The sequence below is a fragment of the Zeus faber genome (genome assembly GCF_960531495.2).
Source record: "Zeus faber genome assembly, chromosome: 7".
Lineage (NCBI taxonomy): Eukaryota > Metazoa > Chordata > Actinopteri > Zeiformes > Zeidae > Zeus > Zeus faber.
In genome coordinates, this window is record NC_137203.1 from 3,489,677 (window position 1) to 3,508,938 (window position 19,262).

At 46.4% G+C, this 19,262-nt stretch overlaps 1 protein-coding gene across 2 annotated transcripts; it reads right to left on the minus strand.

The window, feature by feature from the left end:
* Window positions 1-1,391: 1,391 nt before the first annotated feature.
* LOC307233281 (STAM-binding protein-like A) lies at window positions 1,392-11,954 on the minus strand. Of its 2 annotated transcripts, none has more exons than XM_080004583.1 (10): window positions 11,805-11,954; window positions 10,499-10,733; window positions 7,018-7,093; window positions 6,818-6,913; window positions 6,084-6,459; window positions 5,733-5,863; window positions 4,649-4,786; window positions 3,170-3,282; window positions 2,633-2,732; window positions 1,392-2,522 (listed from the first exon to the last, which is right to left on the minus strand). In XM_080004583.1, the coding sequence occupies exons 2-10, from the start codon at window positions 10,699-10,701 to the stop codon at window positions 2,466-2,468; spliced, it is 1,290 nt and encodes a 429-aa protein (XP_079860709.1). In that variant the 5' UTR covers window positions 10,702-10,733; window positions 11,805-11,954; the 3' UTR covers window positions 1,392-2,465. The 2 variants fall into 2 exon arrangements, with proteins under 2 accessions (XP_079860709.1, XP_079860708.1); XM_080004582.1 differs by having other exon boundaries at window positions 6,084-6,462.
* Between the last annotated feature and the right edge of the window lie 7,308 nt (window positions 11,955-19,262).

A 19,262-nucleotide genomic window follows, 5' to 3' on the forward strand; every position in this document is an offset into this window, starting at 1 on the left:
GCGTGACGTCGAAGAACGATCACGTGATCGTGACGTCGGGAGTCGCTGACCCACCGGAAGCGGAAGTTGATTTATAGGCTCGAGCGTGCATTTATTATTCATAAGTAAAGAGTATCCACACGCACAAAAACATCCACTTTATTTGAGAACTAAGCTCACCCAATGAAAATAACTGTTTTGGAGTTAATTAGCTTTAAATCTGGACAAAGAGATTTTTTTATTGAGGGTAAATCAATGTGTCCTCCTCTGACTCCAGCCACAGGGGAGCAGCAAACTTAGAAATGCTGTTTATACCTCCCAGTTTTCCTGCTTCAAATTGCTCTTCATGGATTCGAGTAGAACACTACTTTATTAATCCCCATCGGGGAATTCATCTCCTGCATTTAACCCATCCAACACCAACACCCAGCCATAAGCTGGAGAGGCCTGAGGGCACGATGGCAGGAGCCTGCATCGGATCTTGACGCTGACAACCCTCTGGTTGCTGGCTGGCCAGGGATTTGAACTGGCAACCCTTTGGGCTGCTTGCCTGCTTCTATAACCTCTGGGCTACCTACCACCGAAGCCGCCCACACAGACCAACTGAATCCCGGTGTTCGGAGAGATTTTTGACACCTCACTGGAGGCCTGCAGGGTGCCAGCCTGCTTCAAAGGGCAGGCTGCAGCGGTCGGCTGCACCCTCCCCACCCCAGACACCACCTTTCTGAGACACTGCCATCTGGCAAGAGGTTGCGGTCCATCAGGACCAAAACCTCACGCCACAAGAACAGTTTCTACCCCCATGGTAGTGGGTCTCCCCCCCCCCCGACGCCCCACACACTGACTCTCACACTCACTCAAATTCTCACTAATTATACACATGCAATAACAATGTACGAACCGTGACAACCTAGTAAATAATTATTTATAATCATAATTTATAACCATACCAATAATTTATCCTGGGCATGGGATCAAGTTACATACATATCTTTTATATATTTGACTATTCTTCTTTAGCATTTTTCAGCTATTTGTTTATATATTTTACAAATTGTATTAATTTTTAAATGTACTTTTTCTATTTTATCTATTATTTTTCTCAGACTTAAGCTTTTTGTAATGCTTATCGTCTGGAGACGCGCAGCCATATTCACCACAATAAATCCCTAGTCCATGTAAATGCACCTGGTGAAAGTCATTCTGAAGCGAAGGAACACTTTATAGCACGTAGCACGTTATATACATTTGGAAGACTCTTGCACTGCATGCATACAAATAGACCACTTCTGTCCATTCCCTGTTTGTGTGTATAGAGCACATGCGGTTTAGGGTCCACACACCCTATACAATTACAGCCCCAACCGCAAAGAAAGTTCCAATCACACACAAAGCAAGCTATTTTTTCCACATTATTTTGAATTTATTGAGGGTTTTCTCAGAATGATGGATATTTATTTACTTCCGACCAGAGAGCAATGTACATTGGTACATCCAGACTGCCAGATGTATTTCTTCTAGTGTGGACATATAACAGACGCTTTGCATAGCCGTTTTGCTTCCATTGAATACACTTCCAAAAAGAATGAAAAACAGGATTCATAATAATGAAGAGTGGATTTGAAGCAAAACCCTTTTTAGATATAGAATCGAGCCACAGAGAGCGTCCTGCTCACAGTACCTGAGTTACGACTGGATCATCTGGCGTTCGTTAGTGCTCATCTTCAACACCCGGAACGGAACAATACAAAAGAGAAATGGGAAAAGGGAATTGATTGGTGACACTAGTTAAAGATAATAAAACCCTTAAAGTCTTGGCACGTCACTGTCGGCACGCCCAACCCTTGATAACAGGAGACAGAGACAAACAAAAACCAGAATGTCGATAATAGGAATAACGATGAAAGTCGATGGGAATCCATTTATCAGCGTCACTCATGTTATTGAGTTCCCTTGATTTGTTATTCATATTTACACTATTCTCTTTTATTCATAATATAGTTGATAATCTAGAGCTTTTTACATTGTCATCCCTGTTATTTTACACTGTTTACACCATTGAGAGGATCTTGGAGAACGAGCGTGTCTTTTCCCGAGCTACCGCTTCTCGCCGTCTGTAATTATTTTGCATTAGGCCGACAAAACTTTGAAAGTAGGAGAAAGCAAACGGGAGTTTAAGTTGACGGACGCGTACAAAACTTCAGCTGCTGTTAGTGCTCGCAGTAAAATCAAGTTCAACATCAAGAGGAGCAACACTGACGACCGTTGAGGAGACTTCAGAGACGTCGCTTGGAAAGTGCAAAATGACCAAACCCCCCGCGCCTGATCCGGGTCCACGTGAGACGAAGGATCCAGAGTCGTAGGTCGCTCGCGTCCGTTCAGAGATGAGGGTTTTTAAATCAGACGACATGAATGATGAGTGAGTGAACGAATGTATTCCATGATACAGTCTTTGTCCTGTAGCAGCAGAATGCGGCAAATTAACTTCACCGCAGATCCAACATGGACACCGCGGCGTCCGTGATGCTGATGTGTCCCGCGTGCTGCAGGAGGAAGCGCAGAGCCGTCAGAGGAGCACGGATCCAGACACTGCTCCAGCATTCGACTTTGCGGTCGCATGACGCAGTGCGCGGCGGCGCGGATATCTACTCACCGTGAAGAGCGGCGGCTCTTTGCTGTGCGGATGGAAGCCCTTCTGTTTGCAACTGGAGATCTCGTCCGTCCCTCGATCCGTCAGCCGGAAGTAGCCGATTCTGCAGCAGCCACAAGTCGCGTCGAGAACAATGTGAACAAACAAAGATGCAGCCAAAAAGTTAATGACCAGAAGATCCCACGTAAATATAAAATAACCGCCTGCATCTAGATGTCACCACCTGAGTTGACACGAAGACACTGTTTCTTGACCGATATTGATACTGAAATCTTGACTATCTGACTCAACTCTCGTAACCGCTTTTCTTTTTTCTTCTCAGCAGTTTTGTGATTTTTTTGTTTGTCTGTCGTAGTGTTGCTCCTCGATACACTGAGGAGGATCCCATTCTTACTTCATTTTTTTTTTCTTCTGAAATCCGATCCAGCATTTTTGCTCGCGTAAACCCATCGGTGGATCCTATCGTTGCCAAACCTAGACTCTGTTTATCCATCCATAAAGAGAGACGACTGTTACACCGCTGGCGCACGGTGCACTCACTCGTTGAACTTTGGCGAGCAGACGATGGCGATGGCCTCCGGCAGCATCATCTGGTAGGAGCAGTGCGTGTGGAGGTCGACGCTGGACAGGAAGGCCGTCTGCGTCGGGTGAGTCTGTGGAAGGACACGGGTCAGACGTCACGCGGTGTCTTGCTGCAGCTGTTTCAGTGCGAGCGGCTCACAGATTCCACTGTTAATACAATGTTTCAAAAGAGAACAAAAAGGAGGTGCTCTTCCCTAACCCTTATGAAAAAGGCTGATTCATGGTGGATTTATTAAATTGACTGAAATGCAGCTCATCAAGAGTTCTCCATCAGAGCCAAGCGGGAGCACAATTTGTCCGTTTTTAAAACCTGCAATGAACTGATGTGAGCAGGAAGAAATCAGGTGACTTCACAGGTGAGACGGGCTGAACAGGTAACGTTGCAGAAAGTCTGAACACCAGATGGTTGAAATACAACCTTAAAGGAAGGGTCAAGCTAAAAAAATGTATTATGTAATTGTCTGCCAATGGCCCTTCTCGAGTAACCACTTGTGATTGGATCTCACCTCCTCGCTCTATATGCAAATAAACACCGACATAATTTCCATTTTCAAAGACCAAATGCCAAGAACTTGGCACGCAGTCAAAATCAAAACAATAGACTGAAATTTTGGTGCCGTGTGTACTGTACAGGGTTCAGGTCGAACAGATTTATTAGTTTCCTCATTTTCTTACTTTAATGGAAAATTAAAACCCGTGAACATAACTCAAGAGAATTGTAGTGGTAGTTGTACTTTTCCTGCGTTCAGGATTTTCGGGACTGGGACAGTGTTGAGAGGGAGCCATCCCTGGCCCACCACGCGTCCCCATTCCCCGTGTCTCCGAACAAACTAAATAAAAACAAAGTCTGTTTTTGTTTTAGATGCATTTGTTTTCCTCCATTTCCTAATTGAATGAAACAACCTGTGTGTCCTGTGCCGCGTCAAACACGTCTCCCCGTTGCTATGGGACTTCATTTCGTAAAAACTGATGTTTTGGTGTAAATACTTTACTTGTTAATAATAAATCCTGCACTTCTGTAACGGGGACGCTGTTGGCGTGCGATGAGGTACTCCCGCCCACAGAGGCCGTCACTGAGTAGGCGCTCCTTCAACGGGGCCCAGGATACATTTGCGTACACATTGCTAAAACAACGTGGCCATATGAGGCCCACACCACCTCCCAATGTGGTCTGAGCGATCGGATCTCAATGCGTCTTGGGTGCGTTTACACCTGTACTTAGAGCAGTCCACTTGTGATGGGATCACCTAAGACGCATGTTAATGCCAAATGTAAACAGGACCCCAGCTGCTGTGGAGCTTGGAAAGTTGTGTTGTACGAAACGATCACCTTCCGAATGTTTCCCCTTAGCGACTAAACACCGGGCGGCGAGTAACAAAGCGATTCGACTTCACCGCTAACGGTCAGCGGGCTTGCTTTCCCGCCGTGGTCACTCACGTGGATCCAACCCAGAGTGATGAGGTCATACTGGTCCTGGATCAGGAAAAGCTCCTCCTCATTCTCCGTGTCGCAGTAGTCGGGCCCACCGCATTGCTTTGGAACGATGACGTGCGTCACGGTGAACGCATTTCTGTTCTGGAGCGGAACGATTAATGGATGGGAGGAGGGAGAGGGAGAGGGGTGTGCCATGAAAAATAAATTCTTCATCTCAATGGGATTTTCCTTGTTCAATAGAAAATAAATGCTGTGAGGCCAAAAAACATGTCTCCATTGGACAGAAAAAAACAAATGTTTTTTTTTTAAGCCCAACATTTGGGTGGAGGAGGGGTCAGCTGATGACTCTGCTTCAGCCAAGACCAGATCCCGCTCCCACCGAGCACTTTTTGGGCACTGCTTCTCCCTCAGGCTCAGACTCTAAATAACTATGTGTTCATCGTCTCGGTCGCTCTTCTTCCATTCATAGTCTGGTGGAAGCAGGAATGAGATTCCTTTTATGGCTAGGTGGAAATATGTCACGATTAAACAATGTCCTAAAATCACATCAATTTGAGAAGTAAAAAGATAGAAAAGATAATATGTCTACTCTATTGAAAAATTATTTACTTTCATAGGATGAACTTCAAATCCATTTTGGCAGAAACGCTCTTTAATGCGTCAATCCTTCAGATCCTGTGTTGGGTGGAATACACTACTATAGGTCCCAAACCCCATTCCAAATGACAACTTTTCTTTTGCAACATCAGACTGATTGAATGGAGTTATTTTTTCCTTGGTCACTTGAGGTGGATATGATACTGTTCTGTTTTTTTTTTTTGTTCATCCCTATCAACAAACAGTTCACTGGCCACAAGTAGCCACGCTGCTTCAGAAAATTCACCGCGGCTGCATTTCCCTTTGCATTCTTGTCAGGAAAGGCAGACCCCGCCACCAATCATGCAAACAGCACATGCTGGAGCAAATACATTTAATGGCTTTTTTTAAGTGCCAGCTAAATAAGGTGTCAAACACCATATTCTTTTGAAACAAAATAAGCTTACGGATTAACACTTTAAAGTTATTCAGTACCACATTCCGATCATACCAGTTTTCCACACAGGATGCCGCAGGTCTCCACGGCTCGGCTGGTGTTGGCCTCCGCCAGCCTCAGGAAGCTCTGGCAGAGCTCGGCGGGCACCGCTAGCTGCCGCAGGGCGTCCACCATGGTGCCTGCAGCTGGGGGGAAAAGAGACAAGAGGCAAAGTTTGATTCTTGGGTTGTTCCAACGCACGGCATGGTGCGAAACTGAATTAGAAGTAGGTCACAGGGTGGCGTGTGTGGGGTGGGGTGGGGTGGGGGTTAAGCTCCGAAGAATAAATGCTTTAAAGCAGGAGGGGTGTAGTATTTAAATCCTCTCAGGGCCACCTCCCCGATCTCAGGACGGGATTAAACTCACTGTTGTTTCCCGGACTCGCCAGGAACCCTGGCTTCAGCGACCGGTCAAAGGTGGGCGGTCCGGTGGAGGTGGGTGTGGGTATGGTGGGAGGGCGGCCCCCCGGGCTGTGGGGCGGGGACGGAGTGACTGTGTAGGGTGGCGGGGGGCCCTGGATGCCGGGAATGAGCGGGGCGTCGTGGGGCGGCGCGCCCGGCCCGGCGAACTCCAGCAGCACCCGCTGGCGCTCCTTCTCCAGCTCCTGGCGGCGGATCATCTCCTCGAAGGCACTGAACTGCTCCTGCTCGCGCTGCCGGCGCTGCAGCTCAGCCACGCGCTCCCGCTCCGCGTCCAGCGCCCGCTGCTTGGACCGTTCCTGCGCCGCCATCTCGTCCTCCGCCTGCTGTCCAGAACATGGCACCGTGGGTGTGAAACACTTTCAACTCCCTCAATGCTCCTCACATTCACTGTCACTCTCATGTTTACACTGTGGGCGGTGGCGAGGCGCTGATGCGGTGCACGACATATTTATATTACATTATATGCAGCAAATCAAGTTCTCAAATCATAACTCTTAATTATTCACCGAATTTTACTTTGTGTTAAAATAGAATAAAAGAGAATATAAAAAAGATTGGCGTATTTTTAACAGATGCATTATTGTGCAATTGATTAGTATTTGTTCTCTTGAAGTTCAAATCAAAGAACAATTCCTCCATTTCTGGCTGACGTTCCGAAGCTTGTCATGTTGGCTTTACCTTCTTGACAAGGTACTGGGCATACTCCTGTTCAAATATTCTTAAAAGGGCTTTCTTCAAAACCTCAGCTTGCGGGAACGCAATGTCCTTCAGTTTCTAAGAGGGAATGAGAAGAAGAAGAAAAAGAAGAAAAAGTCAGACATTTTCAACATTCCATTAAGAAAAACAAATCACATCAGGCCAAGTTCCAGTCTGAGCACCTTGAGCGTGTCCTTCTTCTCGGGAACGTGAGCGGTTTTGTATTCTTTGTGCTTGGGAAGTTTCTCAATAAAGAGCCTGGACAAAAGCAGATGACAAAATATCAGGAGCTGTAAGACTTCATCAGGTGACCGGCACTAAAGGATATCCAAATTCTAGGCTCCACTACCTTCTGTACTGTATGTAGCATATTGTACCGCATGCTGGGCCACTGTTCTGGGTTGTTCGGTGTTACCGTATTGCTGTGCCTTACTGTTGTATACTGTGCTGTATTATCCCACAAACACTACCTCACTTTATTCACATGCCACTTTAATGCACATATCTGTATATACATAATTGCCTATCCCATATACATAAGTCTATTCCGTTTAGCTATTCCATTTTATTTTATTTTATATATTTTTATTTTATTCTATAAGTATTCGACTTACTGTATTACGTTTTTACGAATCAGTTAGTTGGTCTAGTACAGGGATGGGCAAACTACGGCCCGCGGGCCACATCCGGCCCGTTGGTCTTTTTAATCCGGCCCGCCGAAGATTGGTACAGAATTCATAATTATGACTGCATTCATTTCACCTTGACCTGTAATGCCTGGCGTTTTACCAGGTGGTGCATTAGGCGCAGTGACTTGATTTTGCGGAGCCCGAGCTACTCTCTGTTATTACTCTGCTACTACTCTGAACCCATCTGCAACAATGAGTGGGCCAAAGAAAAGAGAAGTCGACAGTGAGTGCCGAGTGTTTAATAAGGAATCGACAACTAAATACTTTTTAACCTAGGTCTGGTCAAAGGCTGTATGTCTTATTTGCCAAGAAACGATTGCGGTTTTAAAGGAATACATCAGCCCTCACTTTTCTAGCAAGCATGCTAATTACGCTAACAACCAATCAACATATAACGGACGGCTACTGCTCAGAGGTTGGCAGCTGGCTTGCAGGCTCAGCAAAACACCTTTATCCGACAAACTGCCATCCAAGAATCAAGCACGAAGGCAAGTTATTTGCTGGCATTCAAATTAGCAAAAGCCAGCAAGCCTTTCTCCAAAAGGGAGTTTCTCAAAGAGTGCATGGTAGAGACAGCAGGTATCTTGTGTCCTGGGAGCAAGAACAAATTTGAAAGAATTTGCTTATCACGCAGCGACTCGCTGTGTTTAATTAATTGACGAAGCTAGCTAGCAAGCTAAACAAAAAAGCAGAGTCATTTACATTATATTCTTTGGCACTGGACGAAAGTAATGACATAAAGGACACCACTCAGCTTTTAATTTTTATCAGAGGGATTAATGACAATTTTGAGAAAACTGAGGAGTTTTTTGTCGTGGAATCCCTAAAAGGGAAAACACGGGGAGAGGACTTGTATGACAGTGTGTCGGCGGTCATCAAGAGGCACAAGCTACCTTGGAGTACGCCCGCCAACGTTACCACAGATGGATCACCAAATCTGACGGGAAAAAAAGTCGGACTGCTCAAAAGAATCCAGGAGAGGGTGAAAGAGGACAACCCTGAGCAGGAGGTCATTTTCCTAGACTGCATAATTCACCAGGAAGCACTGTGTAAATCCGTGTTGCAGCTTGACCATGTGGTGAAGCCAGTTGTAAAACTTGTTAACTTTATTGGAGCGAGGGGACTTCCCCATCGTCAGATTATTAAGTTTCTTGAAGAAACTGACGCTGATCACAGGGACTTGCTTTACCATTCTAATGTCCGCTGGTTAAGTTTGGGGAAAGTATGTCAACAAGTGTGAAAGCTCAAACAGGAGATTATATCATTTTTGGAGCTACTTGAGAATGCTGACAAGTTTCCTGAGCTGAGTGACACAGATTGGATTTGTGATTTAGCTTTTGCTGTGGACATACTGACACACATGAATGAGCTGAACGTGAAGCTACAAGGGAAAGACCAGTTTGTGCATGAAATGCATACAAATGTCAGAGCCTTCAAAACCAAGCTGGCTTTACTCTCAAAGCAAATGCCAAACGAGTCATTCGCTTATTTCCCCACACTGGCCACGTTGAAAGAGGCCCCACAACATGTGAAAAAATACAGGAAATCACTGGATGACCTGCATGAAGAATTCTGCCGTCGGTTCTCTGATTTTGGAAAAATTGACAAGTCACTTCAGCCGGTGTCATGTCCCTTCTCACAAGACCCTGAAACGGCGCCACAGGAGTTGCAGTTGGAACTGATTGATCTCCAATGTGACACCGTCTTAAAGGAGAAGTTCAACTCTCTTAAACTGGATGAGTTTTATGCTTCATTAAGCGCAGCCAAATTTCCAAACATCCAGAAGATGGCACAGAGGATGCTGGTGTTGTTTGGCTCTACGTTTGTGTGTGAACAGACTTTTAGAGGGATTAACACCAACAAAGCACCCCACAGATCCCAGTTGAGTGATTAACACCTCAGATCTGTTCTGAGAATTACCACAACGAAACTAACACCAGACTTGGACGCACTGGCAAAAATGGGTGATCAACACTGTTCCAACTAAAAGGTAAGTGTATTAACACTATAATGCTTTTTTTCTGTTTATGTTTGATATGTATGCATCTTGTGCTGACCCGGCCCCTCTGTCAAATTTAAGGGGGGCTCAGGGGCCAAGTCAATGTGGCCCCTGAGCCAAAAAGTTTGCCCACCCCTGGTCTAGTAGAAAGAAATTTTCCGAGGACATATTGTGTGTAATCACCTGGTGCGTTGCATTACATTTCACCGCATATATGTATGAAAGTATGTATATGTATGTGATGAATAAACCTCTCGAAATCTTGAATCTTGAAATTCTTCCATGGCAGCCACAAGGCCATATTTCTTTCTTTTAAAGTCTACGACAGCCCATGTTTCACTACGTCGGCTTAATTGGTTGTAGATTAAGTTGCGTTACGTATAAAGTGATGAAAGCACTGGGATATGCTGGCAAACACAATAACAACTTATAGCAACCATGACAGCTCATTACACTTAACATGATAAACTGAGTGAAGGCGATTCTTTGGATCTCATTAAAACATCCCCATCTCACTTCAAATTTACTGCATTTATGTATGTATGGAGATGGTGGTTATTATTATTATTATTATTATTATTATTATTATTATTATTATTATTATATTAAATAGCCTGCAGACAAAGAAAAAAACATTAAATATGAAAATTCTTATATTAATTATTTAACACATTAAAATTAACATAACTACTTGAACTAAATGAGCTCTGAAATCTCAAAAAATGTGGAATGTGAAAATACACAACAACCAAAAAATAAATAAATTCATTAAGTAGGGTCGGCCCAAATGGTTCCCCATAGTTCAGTTTGACCATGGGACGGATTAGTATGAATTCGAGAATACCTTGGGCCCAAACGTCCTTTTATTAAAAATAACCTTCAAGCAAGGTCTACTTTGCTGCATCACATCCATTTCTTGAAACACCTCATCAACAAGCCGCCGCCGGTAGATTCACTTGCCGCGGCTTTACTCACGTGATGTACTTGTTATAAATGACGAAGGCGTGCTCGATGTTGCCCTCCTCCGTGTAAACGTTTGCCATGCGGATCATCTCCATGCCCGAACGGAAGTAGCGGCGCAGGGGCACGTCGTCGTTCACCTCCACCGAGCTCCCCTTCTTGGTCAGTGCGCGCACACGCTCCTCCGGCGGCAGACTGACGTTAGTGTGGTCCGCCATGACTGCAGCTGATTTCTTGCACCAAACACTTGCTGGTCGAGAAGAAATATAAGACCGGTGTTAGCTAACAATACAGTGAACGGGGATGACCTGGATGCAAAGGTATCGCAGAAGCCCCAGATCATATCTGTGTTTGGGACTGTAAGTAAAAGTTTGTGTTCATGATTCATGGTCTGTCATGGATGGGGGGGGGTCCTTCTCAAGGTTTGTCCTTTTCCCATTTTAGAGATTTTCCTTCCATCTCTTGAGGGTTAAATGATAGAAGGCACCATGAGACCATGTATTAAGCAACTATTGATAAGGTTAGGGTAACCCTAACCCTAACGTGATTTACCTGCCACAGATTTATTTACATGTGGGCCTAGAAAGCCCTTAGGACACGGAATCATGATAAAGGGTTATAATAAATCATTTGACTACATGAAGGGTGTATGTATAATGTATTGCAGAATAAATCGGTTTTCTCCTTGTCAATATGAAAATGAGCAATATACATACTGCAAAGGGCTGCACTTTATAGGCATACATCTACTACACATCACTTTTGAACTGAACGTGCACTTATAGATGTTATAGTCTAGGTTAACGTTAGAGTGCAGGGGTTCCCCAGCACTGCTGGGTAACACGTCGCCCCGCCCACTGTTTACCTCACCAGACCACCTGGCAGTGGGCGGCCCCCGGGCCGGACGGAGCGCGATCGCGGGGAAAAAATAATACGTTTCAAAGTTACGATTAAAAAAATCCATGTTTTGATTTGCCCGCATGTCATCACGCCGGGTACCATGGTGACGCGACCTGCCCACACTATCTCTGCGTAATCCCGTATCGCGATAGGAGATCGCACCCCGATATTTTGGACTGGGTTCAAAATGGACGTTTGCTCAAACGCCGTCGCATTTGCTGTTTCCCCCGGTGGTGTGTATTCACGGCAGTGCGTTACTGGCAGCGGGGCGGCTGCTTGTTGCTGTTTCACACCCCAGACAGGCTACTGGGCGGCACGGCGTTAGCTACATTAGCTCCAGGCTAACGGGCTAACCCGCGGCGGCCTCCGATTAAAGTTGGATTCGAGGCGTCCGCCGTTAACCCCACGGTCGACATGTCACCTGGGCGTTCCGCGCAGTGGGAGCTACGCGGCAGCCGGGGCGAGTTGGAATCCCGTTAAAGCAGTTGGCTCCGGGGCCGCGTCGCCATCGAGCCGCTCCTCTCACACACACACGCACACACACACACACACACACATACATACACACACACACACACACACGTCTGGGCGCTTCCGCGACAGTGACGCGACACCCGCGAACGACTCGTTCGCAGCGAACACTTTAAACGAGTCGCGCGTCGGCGAAAGAGTTTGTGGATCCGGAAAAACTGGAAAGTTACGCCAAGTCCGAGGCAACAACCAAGTCCGAGGCGTCGAGCATCACATTGAATGCGACAGATGTACACGTCCCCCATTCCGTCAAATTAAACCATTTCGACAGTAGTGAACTATTAGTACATTGTTTGTGTTCTTCTCACGTTTCATTTGTCTGCGACATAAATGTGTTAAAGAGTTTTGGGCTGAATTTTTTTTTGTTTGGGGTTTGATAGTTTCCCTCCTTTCGCCGAAGTAAACAGTTTTGACATCGAACGAAATCGTCCTGAATATCGAACGACTCCCCCCCCCCCCGGGCGAGTCGCCGGGAGCCGAATCTGAAAAGCGGAGTCGAACCTCCCGCCGCCGATCCGCGGGGAGCGAGGACTTCCGCTGGGCGCGTCACGTGGTCGCTCGGCTCGGGGTGCATGCCGGGAAACGCGGAGCCCGCGGAGGGGGCGGGGCCGCGTCCGGCGTCCCGGGCGGCTTCGCTCCGGCGCCGCGGTGGAGCGGTTCCCCGCGGTGGAGCGGTGGAGCGGTTCCCCGCGGTGGAGCGGTTCCCCGCGGTGGAGCGGTGGAGCGGTTCCCCGCGGACGCGGGCGAGTTCGTCCGCGCTGCGCCGGGATCCGCGTCGCTGTGATCAGTGGAGAAGAAGCGGGATTTAAAACTCTGGAGCTTAGAAGAGGAACTTAAACCTCCAGACAGGGAATAAGGCTCCTCTCCTTTTTACCATTTATTTTCCCTTATTTATTCATTTATTAATACTTATTAGTATTTAATTTTAATCGTTTTGTATATACCTTTATTTCCGCTCTTTTGTTTTATACGTGATTGCTATATGATGTTCAATAGAGGAACTTGAACTTGCAGAGAAGCCCTAGGGCTCCTACTTTTTTCATTTATTTTCCCTTTTTTTGTTAACTGTATTATTACTATTATTATTATTATTATTTTAATCTTCTTTATATACCTTTTATTTTCGTTTTTTGTCTTATATGTCATTGCTATATGATGCTTGTCTGATGTCTGGCAAGTACGTTTTTTAATATTTTACCATGTTATTTAATCGTATGCCGTTCATATCCGTAAAGAAGTTTCAGTAAATATTCCCCAAAATAACAAAACTTCAAACCCCAACGGATTTCAACTTGACGCAAAGGGTCGGCCGATAGGAGCTCTCAACGGGCTTCGGCCGAACGTCGCACGACCAAAACCGGGGAGAGCAACACCCGCCGCGGCGCACTGCGAGACACCGCGAGGTGCCGTTAATTCCCTCCGTCGCACCGGACTCGGCGCAAGGACGGAACTCCTTCGACGGAGTTCCGCAAATGACCTGTGGGCGGCAGCGGCACGCCAATGCTGCGTCCAGCCCGCCGCGGAATCATCAGACGAAGAAGAAGAAGAAGAAGAAGAAGAAGAACAACAACAACAACAACAACAAAAAACCGGAAGCCGGCTCCATCACTTCCGCCGGTCGGCGGCGGCGGCGGTGCGTCGTTGCGGGACATGGAGCCGCGGCCACGTTGATTTGAGCCACTTCTGGTTTTATTGTCACATCCGAGCGTCAGTGAAAAGGAGAACACGTTGTTTTCAAGAGCGATAAAGGACCAGAAGCGGCGGGATCCCAACAGGGACTCCCGCCGTGACGCTCGACGTCAGGGAAGTGGAACTCCACCTCCCCCCGAAGGACGACCCCTCAACGGGGACATGGACGCGGAGTGTGAGGCGTGCGAGTAGGGGACCACGACGGGGGGGCCGTGCCCGGGGGTCGTTTGCCCGGAACGACTACAAGTGTCTGGGAGGGAAACGGCAGGACGGCAGGGTGAATCCGTCGACGAGGGAGGGAGGGAGGGGTGGGTGGGTGGTTGTTGAGTTGAGTGTGTCATGTCCACCATCAGTCGTATAACATGGTGCGGTCAGTTGTCACGGCCACACGATGGCGATCTTCCACAGTGCAGCTTCTCCCGCATCCACCGGTAAACCTTTTGGGGGTGGATGGGTACCCCTGCATGTGCACACTCAAGTAGAAGTGCGCCACCCTCTCTCTGAGGACTGCTGTTACCTTGGGGTCTACCTGCATACGCTGTACCGGCACGTCTTCCTGGCCACAAGTCACAAAGTCGCACCATTGCAGCCCGGGTGCCATACAGCATTTGACGGTGTTTACAGTCCACGTAGCTCTTCACACTGGGCCACTTTGTCAAAAGTGTCCAAAAGGTGGCTGTGCGGATGGATCAAAGATCACGCCATCGGGTGATGCGCCAAGGCCAGGGGGCGTCCCGGTGGAAGACGAGGCCGCGTGGCGCGTACTTGACCTTTTTCATCTGGCAGTGCTCCATTGCTGCTCAAAACTCCCATGTCTTGTCTTTTCATTTCTGCAGTCTGCCTTGTCCCTTTGAGGAGTCTTTCTGGAGAGCTCGCTCCCCCTCACCCCCACACACCAAAACGGATGCCGACGCGCCCTAAGAAGCCAGGGCCACAGTGACCTGGCGACTCATGCAGATACACGCATCTGTAGAATAACTTACAAGATGGAACGTAGTAGGGGAAAAAAAAGTATAGATATTTGCTTTCGTGTTGGAGCTGCACGTACTGTTTTTCTCATTTAGATTATATCAACATTTTTACACTTTTCCCACTTGGTTTGGCACATCCTTTGGAGTTTTCCCTTTTATAATTTCACTGCACCACACTTTATTATTGCGTTTGACGAATAAAGTATCTTGCCTCTTGAATCTTTGAAATGTAGCGGGGTAGAAGTCGAAGTGAAGTTGAAGGAAAAGTCTCAAGCTGAAAATGCTAAATACAGTTACTTGAAAAACATGCTTAAGTTCAGTAGAGCTGCAACGATCAGTCGATTCGTGGATTAGTTGCCAACAATTCAATTAATCCCCAACTTTTTTGATAATTAATTGTTTTGAGTTTTTTTTTTTCCAAGAACATTTCCAAATTCCCTCATTCCAGCTTCTCAAATGATCTCTATGAATATTTGATATGATGAATGAATATGGTTTCTTTAGTCCTGTACGATAGCAAACAATATTTTTGTTTTGTGGAAGAAACTGGACATTTTGGGGACGTCGTCGCCTTGGCATTCGGGAAACGGTGATCGACATTTTTCAGCGTTTTCTGAATTTGATTTTCCTTTGATCCTAATCGATCAATCGAGAGAGAGAGAGAGAGAGAATCAGTCAGTCAGTCAGGCAGGCAGGCAGGCAGGCAGGCAGGCAGCCGTGACCAGAGGAGGATGGTTGTGGGTTTGGTGGTTGTTGTTGCTGCAGTACTCTATGTGACCGGTAGGAGGGACCTCGCCCTTAGAAACAAGCCGTTACGCACCTCCGAGGGCCCGGGCGGCAGGAAGCCTCGACGTCACCACGGTCCTTCCCACCGCCGCCGCACGTTGGTGTGATTGAATTGACTGCAGCCCGCGGAGCGCAGGGACTGGGGTGACGGGGACCTTCCGCCTCGACCCGGGCTTTTCATCCAGTCCGACGACACGTGGTGAACACGGCCTCCGACCGAAAGCGAGACGGCGGCACGGGGCCAGGGGAGCGGGGAGCGACCGACGACGTCGACCTTTCTCCCCCCGCGCCGGTGAGCGGCATCACCCGGTGAGCTAGTGCTAGTGCTAAAGCTAAGCTACCCGCGGGGCTGCCGCTGCAGAAACGCTGCTGTGTTACTCCCACGATTCTTTAAAAAAAAATAAATAATAATAATAATAGATCTGGCTTTTGGATAAAGATAAATGATTGAATTTGAACCGGCGTGGTGTAAGTGCAGTCAACATCCTCATCCTCATTATTATTATTAATTATTATTATTATTATGTCAATAATTATAATTATCTTACCTTTGATTTGTACAGCACCATTCGCACGCCACGCTGTACCTCAAAGTGCTGCCACGAATAGAAGGTCATGCAACTATAATAACAATAAGGGTTGTAATTATAATGCCAATAACAGTGGTGATAATATTTGCTTTCTTTGCTGCTGCTATCATTGTGTTAAATGTAGAGCTTGATATGAGGGTTAATGTTCACCCTCGGCAGCGCTAATGGAAGGCAATCAAATAATGATGGTTAAATTCTAAGGTTGTTACCCTGTGCTGAGAGCTTGAGTCTTGTCTGTCGAGCCGTTTACCACCAGCGCGCACACACACACCAATAGCCAACTTTGCAACCAATGGACAACGTTAAACGTGTCTCTCTTGCATCCGTGGTCATGTCTAAACAGCAGACGCCCTCTCCAAGGTGCTGCTGTCCCTCCAGCTGCAGACAGGCCCTTCTGTCCTCCCTCTTCCCCCCCGGAGCGCCATTGTAAATGTAGGATAAAGTAGGAAATCGTTGTCGTCATCGTGCAAGTACGACGAAATTAAGCTTGCGGCTTCCATAGCGGATAAAATAGCACTCAGGTTAAGAACAGTATAAATTGAGTCTGGCAGGACTAAACCGTGCGCCAGCTCAGATGTGCAAAGCAGCAACACAAGCAGTACAGTAAGGGAAGGTAAAGGGATACTGCAGTTTTTTAGGAAATTCACTTTTTTTTACCCACATTCAGATGAGAAGATCAATACGATCAATAAGATCAATTAAAGATTCTTCTTCTAATACCCCTGTGTGTCTGGTACCAAGACAGCGACAGGCTGCGTGCCAACTGTGTCGGTTCGATGCAGGTCTGCAGAGGGGATCAACTAGCCTAGCTCCTGTGAATTTTTGGAAAGACACCTTCCAGCCTCTCAAGAGGTGACTTTTTTGAAATGATGAATGATAAAGTTGGTCTCGACCTTCTCGTCCGGATCTTGGTGAGATACACTCCGCTTTTGCACCGATGGGCACGGCGCGAGGGGTTGACGCCAACAAGCCCTGGGTTTTACAATACTCATTGTTGCATACTCACGGTGAGTGTACTTTTTCGGACCGTTGCCTCTCAGAGAATGCACGCGGTTGTCTCCATGACTGGTCAACCACCATGACTCAAGTCATTTTTCTCTCAACTAATGATAGTGGTGGGTTGATGTTATCACCCAGGCACTAGGTGAAGCTGTAATTATGGACTGTCAGAGAATGGTTGGTGGGTTGGGGTGTGACTTGTTCTTACCTGGCCCCGGCACTATAAAGCAGATGACGTTGGAAGAGTCTTCATTGTGTGGCCTCCTCTCTGCCGAAGCTCCGTCTCGGCTTGGGCACCGACTCATGAAGAAACCCAACGCTCGTCAAAAAGTGAAAATCCACCGTTGAAACCAAAAGTTCTGTTTTTTGGGTTTCTGTTCATGAATTACATGTTGTTTATCCCTTCATAACAGCTGTTGGGACAAACTCAAGTGAGTATGCTTTTATTATTATTATTATTATTATTATTATTATTATTATTATTATAATACAGAGGGGAATATGAGGCACAGGTGGATAATGATGTAAATAGTTGTTGTTTTGGGAGTTTATATTAAAACAATGGAAGCACATGTCTGTCTGAGACGGAACACGGATGCAATGTTTTTTTTCCATTATTTTATATAATTATATTATTTTATATGCCCTGTTTGTGATTGGTCCAGATATCGCACAGTTCCTAGTGTCAGAGTTGACAAGCCGGAGAGAAGGGTTTTAATGTTCAATTCTGGCTCATTTTGACATGGTGTTGCGGTGAACATGGTGAATACACTTCGTGTCGAGTATACAGAAAGAGTTTTGGGAACCGTGTTCGCTGGTAGGTTTTTTCCCCCTTCACGCTTTTTCTTTATTCAAATTTACTTCCTGTTACTCCAGCTGTGTAGCTGGAGTCTCCCGTCGATAAAGTGTCACGTGTGGCTCAGGTTGGTTTTTTGGCTTGTGCGTGTTACCTGGACGTGTTTTTCTGCTCAGTCGACTGATAAAAGTGATGATGACGAGGGAAAGTTTCTCAGTTGTGTGTGTGTGTGACATGTGATGTGACAATACAGCTGATTACAAGAACTGTGCCTCCCTGCGATGTAACCGTTGAAGGTGCACGGTTTCAGGAGGTGAAAACAATGATCAGAACACCAGGGCAGTGTTGGTGTTAGGATATCTTCCTTTCATTGTAAACTGCACAATTTCTTCCTCATTCGTTTACTGGTGTTTAATGCAGAAATGACTGTGGAAATTTTTTGCAGAGATATAAATCCACCCACAATTTTTTCTGCTTGCAGTTTACATAAGGCCCGTTGTTTATTGGGTCGGGACGGTCTGTCTTTTTTTGAAAAGTGGGTCCCGTGGAAAAAAAATCTTAACACAGCATCTGCTGATAGCGCCTTGAAACGGTGTGCGTGAGTGTTTGTTTTTTTTTACATCATGGAATTTTTTCAACACTCCAGAACGTCTCCTCATTGCGTGCACATTATCTACAAGAAGCCCTGTGGGCGTCAGGCCGGGCTACCAGGAGCAGGGAGGAGGTGCATGGGTGACTTTCACAGAGGGCGGAGGAGGGTGTGATGGGAAGGGCATACACAGGACTGGTCGCATGCCTTGGGGATCAGAGACCAGCGGGCCATGAGGAAATATTCGACTTCCCGTTCGTTCTTTCTCCCCTTCACACTGCCGCTGGCTCTGGGCTGAAACTCAGACTGGTAACAACACAGGACACAACCTGCTTTAAGTCAGCCTCACGTCGAGGGTCACGGCCGTCACATTTAGGTTGGTGGTTCTTTGTCATACAAATAATTGTGTTTTAACAATTTAAATGTCTTTACTGTTAAGTTCATGCTACCGTCATAGTATAAGCCTATAATAGTTTAATAATACACATACATTTTTTATAGTGTAATTTAATGTCTCGTCATAAGTTATTTATGAAGAAGACACATTTGACATTGGAACATAAGAATTTGGGTGGACACTGGATAGTTAATTTTTAACTTTGCATTCTATCTGTTTGGTTGGAACGGATTTGGATGGAAACACCATTGTAGAATCAAATTGAGTTTTTATCTTTATTTATTTTTATCTACTTTTTTTTTTAGCAGCAGACAACCTGCAGCTGGATGCTTTGCAGATAGTCTGCGTGCTTCTAGAAGCTCTCATCTCCAAACCGTAGAAAGACCCTGGAAACCTGCAGATCTCTACACACAAAGCCACGTCAGCACCCTGACATCCGTGCATGTGCGTGTGGAGAGCACTCCGCCCTGACACACAGGAGTGCGCTCCACGGGATCTTCCCAGTCAATTGTTTGTGTTGAATTCATTTCA

Bases quoted from the DNA above. Each gene is read 5' to 3' on its own strand.
- LOC307233281 (XM_080004582.1), bottom strand. From the start codon at position 10,701: ATGGCGGACCACACTAACGTCAGTCTGCCGCCGGAGGAGCGTGTGCGC. The intron at 6,463-6,817 runs GTAAAGCCAACA...TGTTCTGGACAG, and splicing joins CCCAGTACCTTGTCAAGAAG to CAGGCGGAGGACGAGATGGC. The intron at 3,283-4,648 runs GTGAGTGACCAC...GTCCTTCCACAG, and splicing joins TCACTCTGGGTTGGATCCAC to ACTCACCCGACGCAGACGGC.